Source organism: Camarhynchus parvulus, chromosome 1 (assembly GCF_901933205.1).
Source record: "Camarhynchus parvulus chromosome 1, STF_HiC, whole genome shotgun sequence".
NCBI lineage: Eukaryota > Metazoa > Chordata > Aves > Passeriformes > Thraupidae > Camarhynchus > Camarhynchus parvulus.
This window is the reverse complement of record NC_044571.1, coordinates 79,425,862-79,437,928: the sequence shown is the minus strand read 5'-3', so window position 1 is coordinate 79,437,928 and position 12,067 is coordinate 79,425,862. Positions and strand designations below refer to the sequence as shown.

Here is a 12,067-nt window from a genome sequence, read left to right as displayed (position 1 = left end):
GCTTTACCACTGACCTCGGTGGGGATGAAAATAGGCATAAATTGCATAAAACTTAACCAGAAATAATTTTTCTTCCTGTGGCACATGGATAGTAGTGGCAAAGAAGTTCAATTCTGAAAAAATACCATGATCTCTATCTGAGGTACATTCAAGAGCAGACTATCTGTCCACTTTTTAATGAAGAGTCTTATAAGTTTCAAATAGACATATCTATCATAACAATAGTCAGCATTTTGTTACACATGAAAGGCTCTGAAGTAAAGGATTTTCACAGATTTAAAAGGGACAATGCTGCAATATCCTCCAGTCAGGTCCAGGAGCCAGTGCGGGAACACTGTCTGCCAAACTTCTTTGTATTCTCTAAATTAAAACTTAGTCTCACTTTTGTATCAAGAAATCACAAATCCTCATCTCCATGGGGATAGTGATAGTCCTCACAGTCAGAAATTGGTTTTCTGGCAGCCAAAATTTTCACTGTTTATCATTTCATTTCACTACCTATTAAAGTTAATAATGATGCATTATTCCCTCTGCCTCATAATCCCTTAGTTTAACTCCAAAAAAGGGACTTTGCAGTGCAGGACAGTTCTGACCCAGCAGCTCTCCTGGTACAGCAAGCTTGCAATGGAAGCACAGAAATTCAGCTGGGACAGCAATTTCCAAATTCTTCTGTCATGTACCAGTCAATCCTTAAAATGGATGACAGGCTGCTGGAGAGGCAGTGTGGTTCTGAGAGCGACTGTAGCCCTCAGCCTCTGGGCCGTTTATCATGGCCTTGAAGACTGCTGTGCAGGAGCACTTGTAGCAGGCAGCTTGTCCTGGTCCTGCTGAAAAGCTGGAGGGGTTCCCGCTGCTCCCATTTGAGCCACTAAGTGGGCATTTCCCATGGGGGGGCCACACAATTTGGGGTGGGGTTGAGCACATCCAGCCTGCCATACAGCCTGTAGTAAAAAATTATCCAGAGCTGCTGAGTTAGGTAGAGTTGCCAAAGAGATGAACACCTTGGTGTCTGTTACTTGCACAGAAATAATACACCTTGGTGGTAAGCAAAGGTTCATGCTGTGGGCCTTCTCCTCGTTAGTTAATGCTTCATCCTCTTCTACTGTTTTTAATTAAAGGAGCCACAGAAAATATTTTGGTATTTAGGTAAACACACTGTGTTTTCTCACATAGGAGATGACACAGACTTGTGGGAGCATAATAGAGAATGTATGGGTAGTTTTGCTTCCATGAAAGCTAGAGTAAAAGAGTTGGAAAAATGCAATGCTTCTTCCATCAGTAGTTCTTATAAATAAATGCACAGATGCAGCAATTCTGGAAAAAGTGCATGGATTTGTTTTGGCTTGTTTAATGAGACAGCATTAGCAAGATATTAGCACTGTAATAAAAGTATTACACTTCCTTTGTTGCTAAAATAGTTCCACATCCAGTAAATATTAATACCTTGAATTATGAAAAAGCCATTAAAATACTGCATATGTTTCCAGAGATCTGATTCAATTATGGCCCAGAAAGCTTGAGTTTGAACTAATTCACTCATTCTTGAAATATGTATCATACTTGGAGTGTTTTTGTCCACTGGCAGATGTCACAGATATGCACAATTTATGCATGCCAGCTGTGCATAACTTGCCTAGATTACCTTTGTGAGCAAACAGAGTTATCTAATGTGAAAATGCAGGGAGACTGTAAAGTAGGCAGTGGGTGAACTTTGGAGTTTCAACAGCTCATCTCTGGAAGGGTAAGTTCAAAAGTTCACACGCATCAATCTTAGCTTTTAAATCAATAAAATTGAACTAAAGAGTTTTCCAATAACAGACTGTCTCCTCAGATTTTTTTGCTCATCTGTTTGTGTTTGTATGAAAAATATTGTCACAAACTGGGGTTTGTGTCAGCGTGACCAGAGGGGCTCTGCAATTACCAACCTCCCATCACATGGCATGAGGTATGCAAACATCTGTCAGTGCTGGGAGAAAGAAATGTAGGAGCAATGGAATAAATATATTCCTGTAAAACATTTCTCACGGGATTCTCATTTTTCAAAGGCAAAAATCTATTCTGTATTTTTTCATGATGCAAAGTAATTCTTTTGTGTTGAGACAAAGGTGCAGGGGCAGAGCAGGTTTTGTTGGGACTGCTTTGCTCTAGAGTTGTTCTACATTATAATCCTACAAACGTGATGGTACGCTAATAAGTTTACGAGAGAGGAATGGATTGAAAGAATCTTGACAAATATGGACCTATATCCACATCTGTCCTGGTCACTCCAGGCCCCATTTGCAGATTGTGGGAAGAATGAGATATTTTTAATTATATGATACATCTCTCCCTAGATGTCTAAAATCAGTCAGATGAATCATACCTTAAAGCTATATGAGATTAATTCCATTTCAAAAGTTTAATATGGTTCTGGCCTAATAGTTTGAAAGAATTTTTCTAATTGACCCAAGAGTGTTCGGCAAAAATGCAGATACATCCACATTATTTAAGCAAGAGAACAGGGCCTTGGACCACTTTCTCATGAAACAAGATAATTCAGACTTTATGAAGCCACTTTTAGAATTTTGTGAATGCTCTGACAGAAGGAAATCATAGACTGTGAGGATCTGCTGTTAATACAGGACCTGTTCTTCGGAGGTGATTTTTGGCCTCAGCTCCACAGAGCACACATTGCCTCTAAAAGAGTCCTGGATGCTTTAAAGGACTGGGCATCAGCAGCCCAGTTCTTATGTGTACAACAGTGCTTTTCCCATTTTCAGGAAGCACACACATGAATATTAATGAGCCTGGAATTCTCCTGGCAAGGAAAATGGAAGAAAAAGGTCTGTGCTTGGGAACAGAGAACTGCAGATAACTTGGTTAGATCTGGCTGTAGTCTGTTTTATGTCACCTTTGTCCAAGGAAGGTTTTCTCCCTGTGCTCTTGCAACTCTGGCTTTCAGGAATCTCCCTCCTCTCAAGCTATTTTTTTAATGTAATTGAAAAAAACAGAGTCTTTGTAATACTCATACAGATTCAGGAGACTGGGCTGATAGAAAACCGCCTAATATCACAAGGCTGAAGTTAAAATTCTTGAAGCACTCAATTTTCAAAATATATTTACAGTCCTAGAAGTGCTTCTTTTTTGAAGGAGCAGGAATTAAATAAATCTCTCATCTTGCAATGGAACAGTGTTTTCTGCCTCAGTATATTGGTTAGAAGATTGAAATACTTTTATCTTCTTTTAGAGAATTTAGCTGAAGATGATCTGTCAAAATCAAGTGGGTCTATTCCCTATTCCACCTTTTCCTACCACGCACTGCTTGATGCTAACTCATGTGTTTCTGTGGTACCTTGTAAAGAACAGTTTTTATTAATGCTAATATGAGTTTCAAGAGAATGCCATAGATGTCTGGACCTGCCTAGAAAAAAAAAGATGAATTTGAACCTATATTTCTTGAATCTTTTATTGGATGGAAAATAGACTGCCCTTTGGAGTGGAAATGCAACATTAAAATAATTTTATTTAAACTCAGGCTGTAAATCTTTGATGTGGACAGCGTAACCTTGAACAATTTTACAATTTTGCTCCACATAGTTGTGAAATCAGCCTGAAAATGTGTGTTAGCTGGGGCAATGCAATAATGCAGATTTGTGGCTTATGTACTTATAACCATACAGACAGGCATAAAGCACTTCTAGCAAGTCTGAATATTTTAAAGTTTTGTGACAGCTATGAAATCCTGCTGCAGCAGGATGAATAAAAAGTTGGTTTCCTTGTAGTTTACCAGAAGGAGTATTCTTGGCCATTCAGGATAAACAGTTCTTTCCACCGTTGCACAGAGTACGTTATATCTTTTCCATATATTTTCTGAATGTGAAAGGATGGCTCTAAAGTACAAATCAGAGTTTGAATCAGATAAAAAAATCCTGGCAGAGGCAGATGACAAAGGAAGCTGTTCCTTTATTGCTTCATGTCAAGGATACAGTCATAGGTTAGGGGATGTGAAAATTTGCAGAGCCACGTTTGGAAATCTCAGTGCCTCTTTCTGCTGCACTGTGACAAGCTGTGGGGCTTTAGTCCAAATGGCATGTCTGTCAGCTACACAGAGGCTCACTCGAATTGCAGCCTCACTAAAGGTTTAAGTTTGTTCAAAGAAGAGATATACTCTGCAGACACTAGAAGGCTGTGTATTTGTCACATAAGAATGAGTTAAAATAGCTAAAGCAACCAAGGTGAAAATACAAAGCAGCCTGTAGAATTTTTAACAACCCGTTATAACTTCAGAAGTAATTGTTACTTGCCATTGAAATCTAAGAAATGAGGAGTTTTATTCTGAAAAAAAGCCAAACAAACCAAAGTATAGAAAACATCATATTCTCTGTTAAATTCTACAGATATTACATTTAAATAAAATATTAATCTGTAGTCCAGAACCCTATGACAGTTTTTCCTTGATTCTATAAGGCCTAAAGTGTGACTGTGTATTGCAGCTGTTATTCCTGTTAATGTTACCTACTAATGTGATTAATAAAGATTGCCATGCATCATTTTCTAACAGTGCTACAGGCAGTACTGTAAATCTTTTACTCCACAGACCTCTCAAACAAATGTTTGATAAAGGAGGAGAGGATGTTAAACGTTAAATTGACTGTGCTGTACATCAAGGAGGACATTTACAGTAATTGCCATATTTGTAGTCAGCCCATGTGCACTTTGAAAACTACAGTAGTAATTTTTCTTCTCCCAGAAAATACTTGCAGTGTCAGGTAATTTCAGCTATGCCTACTATGAGCCCTGCTTGGCTTGTACAAGAGTGTGAGAGCAGTAAGATTCTTTCTTTCATTACTTTTGGAGATGTACTACATGACAGGTTGATTCCTTCCTTTATAAACTGTAAATAAAACAATGTGCTCAAAAGTAAACTAGTTTTCGAATACAGTAAGGATCCTACAATATAGATCCTGCAATATACAAGAACTGCCAATATTTGGAAAGCAGTGGGTAAGAAGATGCTTTTTATCATTAAATTCATCACCAGCGTATCTTAAATAAATTAACTTGATAAACAAAAGAAAAGGTGTCTGTCCATTCCCAGCAACTGCCTTTGCTTCCATTCATGCTGGGGCTGCAAATCAACAAAAGCAAGGGCAGGAGTGCCTTTTCTTCCTGTACTTGAAGACTACTTCCATAACAGCCATACACTGATGCCCAAATGGAGAAACTGACCCTGCATCTCCCAAGTACCTTATTGCAACCCAGAAAAGGCTAGCTGTTACGGAAGTCACATGTTTCTGAAAATTCATAGATGAAGCAGCAATAGTTGTATCATGTTTTGTATTATTATAGACAGTGTGTGCAAATCTTTTAAGATTAGGACAATCAAAAGAGATTCATTTAGACACTTTAAGAAGTTACATTGAAGTTTTAGCCAAACCCCATGAAATGCAAAAATTTTTTTGATATTGAGTGGCTTTAAATAGTAAGTCTTTGACATGTTCAGCATGGTAGATGTAAAGAATTTAGGGGGTTTTGAAAAACCTACATATAATTGTGTCTCCCAAGTATTTTAAGCAAATTGAAAAGTCAGTATGGTTCTGTTCCTGCAGATTAGAAAAAAGGAGGGCAGGTTTTGGTGGCCTGGGCAAGCTGGATAGGATGTAAGATCTCAGAAATGTCAGAAGGAACATAGGGAGAGGGCAAGTTTGCCTGTACTGTATGATCAAGTTGGCAGCATGTCCTGTGTAATATGAGAATGAAAAATCCAGGTGTCACTGTAGCCCAGGCATGGCTCAGAATCACAGAATATCCTAAGCTTGAAGGGACCCACAGGGATCATTGAAGTCCAACTGCTGGCCCTGCACAGGACCACCAAGAATCACCTCATGTGCCTGAGAGCATTGTCCAAATGCTTCTTAAACTCTGGCAGGCTTGATGCTGCGACCATTTCTACCTCCTTAGATTTGCTTCTCATGGGTGTTCTGAGGGAAGAGGAGTGCATAGCTTCAAGCTATTTTTTTCACTTACATCTCTAAAGCCCTCGTGCAGGAAGCTTTGTGGGAAAAAGAATGGCCTGAGAGTTATCACACAAAGTTATAAACCAGTTACTGCTCATAATAGGTTGTTTTTATAATATGTTCCCATGGGGTTAAGGGCAGTCTTTTGAAAAGAACTGTTGCAGTTCTGCTGTGTACTTGCCCAAAAGCTGTTCTTTCTATGAAGGTTTGTTGGGGCTTTTTTGTTGTTGTTGTTATTATTAAGCCATTTTTTGCTTGTACTGAAGTGTGCGATCAATAATGGTCTTTCATTACTCTTGTATTGCAGCAGATCATGCTATACACTGTGGATCCCTGACAGTGTTTTACCTTATTGCAGGAGCACTGTGCCCAGGCTCCACGGATCCCTGCCTGGAGAAGCCGTGCCCAGGGGACATGCAGTGTGTGGGCTATGAAGCCAACCGGAGACCGTTCATCTGCCAGTGCCCACCGGGAAAGCTTGGCGAGTGTTCAGGTGCATGTCACAGCCATAAAGGGGGATATGCTTGGACAATAAAGTGCTGCCATTCTCATTTTGTAAGGCAGAGGCAGCAGTGAAGTTAACAGAAAATGTACTGCTTAGCCCACCTCAGCACGGGCACTGGAGGGTGTGTATTATAAGCCCTATAAATACTTGTCTTTATGGCTAAGGGGCTGTATGTAGGCTGTGATCCAGTTTCTGTTTGGAAATTCCCACTGGCTTGCTCGAATACCAGCTCAGTAGAACAGGCTGCTGAGAAAACAGGATTTTTCCTAGAGAATGTTATGCCAGATGTTTTCCTGCCCATGGGCAAAGCTCCATAATTAACTCTTCTGCTTACTATTTAGATTACCAAAATTCCAAGCTTTATTAATGAAAACACCACACTATCCCAAAAAGAAAGTTTGAGGACATCTGCTAGTTCTCTGCATCTGAGTTGTTCCCTGGGATATGAAGAGCCAGGTGGACAGGCAGTGAAGCAGATCTTTCTGTTGACTTCAGTGAATGCCAGGCTGCAGGACAGAGGATTTGTGCTGTTTGCCTGATGAAAGCACAGCAGATACTGAAATGTGGTCCTGGGCAGTGGTTGCAGGGGACTCATTGCAAGGGTTTGGCTGACATCTGCCCACACGTAACTCGACACCCATAACTCAAGTGCCTGATGTGCAGGTGTGGTCATCTTTGATTCCCTCTGTTACCAGTTGGGCAAGACTGGTACCTCCAGGAGTGTATAAGCTGAAAAGTGCTGAATACTTGGAGAAACCCCTTTTTTTTATTTTTAAATATGGAGAAATAGAACTTTCCTCTATCCCCTGGTAAATAGCTTAAAAAAAGAAAATGCAGAAATATTTAGTAGTAGATGCCAGCTTTGATTTCTCTCATCAAAAATGAGTTTTATTTATTTATTTCTAGTCATTCTCATTAACTTTTTAAATTCTTTAATTACTTAACAGTGAGGAATTATTTTATGTATCACTAAATGCACATGTGTCTTTTCAAAATGGTTGTTTCAGGCCACACTTCCCTTAGCTTTGCTGGGAATAGCTACATTAAATACCGTGTTTCTGAAAATAGCAAGAAAGAGGAATTCAAGTTGGCTCTCCGACTGCGAACCCTGCAAAGCAATGGGATTATAATGTACACCAGAGCGAATCCCTGTATAATTCTGAAGGTAATTAAAATAACTTATCTTTTCTGCAGTTGTTTTTCTCGATTCTGTATTTTCTCTTGGCTCTTGATTTTGGGAATGCTGTTCTCATTTCAGCTGTAGATTGAGAAGATGAAGTCTAATTCTAACAGGGAAAAACAATTTCAACAACAGCAGCAGCAACGATCAGAAAAGCAGCTTGTTAGTGGTACTTTACTTGGAAAATTCCCCACTGGGTGCTGTTCATTATAAGCACATTATGTGTGTCTGTGTGCAGGAGCCAGTCTGCACGAGATGTAAGATTTGGCCATTTATATGAGTATGTAGTCAAAACGAAGCCTGCTGAAATTGCTGTTCTTCCCTTCTGTCCTGTCTGTGGTTAGAGGATATGCCCTCACTGTTAGTGAGCTAATTCCAGCAACCAACTGCTTAGAACGTGTCTCCTACTGAATATGAGAATCTCTGCACTCTGTGGATTAAGATTCTTTTTTGAGAGAGTCATGGGGTCAATGGAGATTGATACCAAATCAATATGTAATTGATAATCTTTCCATGTATTTTTATTCTTTTTTTTTTTGTTTCTGTGGAATGGCAAATAAATGCTGGATGGAAAGGGAGTACTAGGCTCATCCAAGAGCCTGCACATATAGTATTTCTGCTATAGCCTCTAAGGTACCAAATGAAAACACTGACATTTGTAATTCAGCCACATTCTATAATTCAGCAGTGGAAGAAATGGCACAGAGCCTTTTGTGTCTGTATTTGCAATCTTTAGGGTACTTTTGGCTGAATGCTTAGGTAATGTTAAAGTGGCTAGATGAGTTATTAATGGGCAGCAAATAATTTTGTAGCTGTTAGGCTGAAGTATTTCAGGGGCAAGAGTACTGTCTGTCATTCACCAGGAACTGTCAGCATTGTTCAGATTTGCATGAGACAACCTCTGCTTTGAGACACATAGAAATGCACTTTGAACTTTCAAGCATGTATTTTTGTTTAAAAACAAAAACAAGTAAAACTGCAGGTTGGAAGACCTTCTTTGAAGACTTCATCATGCTTGCTCTTAGCATCTGTCAGCAGGCATTTTTTTCAATTTGATAATTTCAAAAAAATATCTGGAAAAAAGAAATGGCCCTGGTGGAAGGTGCCACTTGAAAACAATAGGAGATGATACAGAGATGGCCTGAATTTGAGTGATAGGTGATAATAGAATTCATTTTGCTAGAGTTTTGTGTATAAAGTTCTCATCATTAGGGAGCACAGCATATTCAGGTCATAGACAACTTAGTGAAAATATCCAGCTGAATATCTGCCACCAAAATAGAAAAGTTGATGCTACTACTATTGCTACCAAAAAAAAAAAACAAACCAAAACCCACACAAAAAACCCACACCAGGGAGAAAACAAACAAACAAAAGCCCCGAAACCAAACAAACACAAAAACAAACAAAACAAAAAATCCAAACCAGTAAGAGAACCGCCCTTTACAATCACCTCAATTGAGTATTTAGTTGTGAGGTAGGAATCATGTTTTCAGTCCCCACTTCACATAATCACCTAATTAGTTTTTCTTTTAAAGATGCTGAGTTAAAAATAATACTTCAAGGAGCAGCAACAAGAGCTGTGGTTATTGTGCTCCAATCTCAATCAGCAGCCTCCATGTCAAGCTGGTTTGCTCCCTAAGTGTAAGAAACGAAGAAAGAGAAAGTAGAGAGCTTCATGTGCAGCTGCTACCTCACATATCTGATGAGTGAGGTCCATGGTTGTGTATGGATGCAAAGCCTCTGCTTTGTCCTGTACATTGATCAGGGGAGGACATAGGGAATTAAACTTCTCAAAGCCCCATGCTCAGCTTTTCAGCAGGGCAGGATTCACTGTTGCAGTGAGTTCATGTCCTTTTCCCAGGTCTGGCACCGGGCTTCTGCAGGCATGGGGTTTAAAGGAAAAATCATTACATTCAGCATAGGTTTTTTTAAGAAATGGTGTCGCTTAAAAGATCAGGAATTGTCAGAGTTTAGTTTGTGAAGGTCTTTTAACCAAGGAATATCAGGCTAAGTTTTCAAAAAACGTGCTCTGTGGTAGACAAATGGCATCATGCTCAAGGGATTCAGCCCTGTCAGGTCTCTTCAGGGATGGCTGCTGGCTCATGGACTGCACTTTGGGGACTCCTGACTCAGGTGTTTTCAAGGAAGTTATGCTTAGACTTCCTAAACACACATTTTTTTCATTTGTAAACCAGAGGTAAGGCTTCCTTTAACCAGGTACATATGTTGGGAGGTAGGGAGGCACTCAGAAATGAGGCCATTAAGCAGATTAATTAGAGGTCTATAAATGTGAAGATGTTATCATTTGAGCATTGCTTTCAATTAAATTAAACATGAGGACAAGCTTTCCAAATAGAGGATAAAGCTTGAAATCCTGTATTCTTTTGAGCACTCTGGCATCACTCCAGCAAAGCACTTAATCACTTGCTTAACTTCCTGTATTTGAAACCAGTTGGAACTATTCACATACCTTAATTTTAAGCATCTACTTAAATATCTGCTACATTAGCACCAGAGGGCCCAGCACCATCATTGAGCTTCAAATAAAGGCAGAGGTGGAAAAAAATTAGACCCACAAGGTGTGAGCCCACGGGAAGACAGGCAGAAACACCTGTGCTGTTGGGGCACAGAGTGACATTGATTGTTTTGAAGCAAGTCTCTGCCATTGCAGTCTGCTTAAAAATTAATGCTGCAATATGCTTTTTGGTGTTTAAATGGCCAGCTTAATTTTGGAAGCTCATACATTTGTGATAACTCCAGGGATGGAAATATTTTATAAGCTTAAGACAGTGTCCTTCCTGGATGAATAATCAATTCCATAGAGCAAACTGCTTGTCTACTACTTTGCTGAAAGCCTACCAGCTACACTCTATTGATATAATAAAATAAGGGTGTTATTTATTCAGCTGTTTCAAATAAAGCAATTCATCCATCGATTTTGAGAGGTTGGCCTTTTTTGTTTTGTTTTGTTTTGTTTTTCTATGCTGTTGCTTTTAAGACAATTGGAGCAAAATTATATGCAAGTCAATGTTGGCTTTTTTTTTCCTTTGGAAAGACTGAATGTCCCAAAACCCACACCACTCTTCCCTTTTTACCTATGTAGCAGCTAACTCAGAAAAGTAAGATTTAACCATCTAAAGCATTACTAGGCCATAGCAGAAGAGAATTCCTTTTTTTTTTTCCCCAAGAAATATAATGAAGATTCATCTTGTTTTGTGAAATTTTAAGCATTAAAAATAGATAAAGAAAGACTTTCCCATCATGCTATAAATATAGCAGCTGAATAGTGAAGGGCAAGCATATGTTCTTTGGTCCAGGCAGTTAATGTGAAACATTGCATGGCTTAGTTAAGTGTGCATTACACATTTTAATGCATTACTGCTGCATGCCTATGCTGGATAGGGCTGAAGTTTGGAGATGATCCCAGTTGTGGCTGGAGTTGAAACTAGTTATGTTTTAATTAAATACACCGTTTTACACAAATGAACCTGAAATGCAATTCAGCTAACGAAATATTTCCCCAGATAGATTAGGAGGCAGCATGCTGTATCCATGGTGTTTGACTGCAGATGGACTGTGTGAGCTGGAGGTGGTCTCAGAAGAACCATTTGATCATTTTATTACCTATGTTGATACACAAATATGGATGTTAGCCAAACATCTTAGCCAGACTAATATTCTAATATAATTTACAGTGTGTGTTTGGCTCCATCGTGCCCATTGAATGAAATTATTGAAATGTAACAGATTGCATTGGCTTTTGGAGTCTCCACTGTTCTTTTAACTTCTCTACAGGTGAGGAATCTTGTGGCATATATGCTTAAGTGTACATTAACCTCCCTGTCATAGTTGTTATAACTGGGACTGTAACTAAACCCTGAGCTTAGAAAGCTCTGGGAAGTGGAAGCTTTGTGGGAATTTTCTGCCCAGCTTGGATGAAGCAACATCTCTCTGCTTTCATGGTGCAGAGGGTCTCTGCTGGTGCCATGGGCTGCACTGGTGAGGGGTTGCAAAGTTTGCATGTCTCTGCTGTGATATGGTGTAACTCAGGCTTTCTGCAGTGTTGCACTACATAGATGGATGAAAAAAGCAACACCACACATTCAGTGCTGGACTGACAGTCTGACGCTACCAGCTCTCAACCAGACCAACCATGCCACTGAGGTTATTGTCTGGATAACTGCTGAGCCTGGACAAGAGCCTGGGTATTCATTGGATGCCCATATTTTTTCCTTGAATGTCCCTCAGTTAGCTTGAAGTTCAGCTTTTCTTGCTACTGAGGTCCAGGCTATAATCAAAGAACCCCCTCTGAGGACTGAGCAGTGACCCTGACATCTCAGTGGCTACAAGGAATCCCAGTAACACCAGGGATTAATTGCTGAG

The 12,067-nt window shown here is 39.6% G+C and overlaps 1 protein-coding gene across 11 annotated transcripts in view; it reads left to right on the top strand.

Moving 5' to 3' along the window:
• FAT3 (FAT atypical cadherin 3) overlaps positions 1-12,067 on the top strand; it is a 399,343-nt gene that overhangs the window by 356,108 nt on the left and 31,168 nt on the right. For all 11 annotated transcript variants that reach the window (XM_030955753.1, XM_030955764.1, XM_030955773.1 and 8 more), the window contains 2 exons: positions 6,355-6,489; positions 7,509-7,666. In XM_030955753.1, the coding sequence (XP_030811613.1) occupies positions 6,355-6,489; positions 7,509-7,666 (293 nt within the window). The remainder of the gene's footprint in view (positions 1-6,354; positions 6,490-7,508; positions 7,667-12,067) is intronic.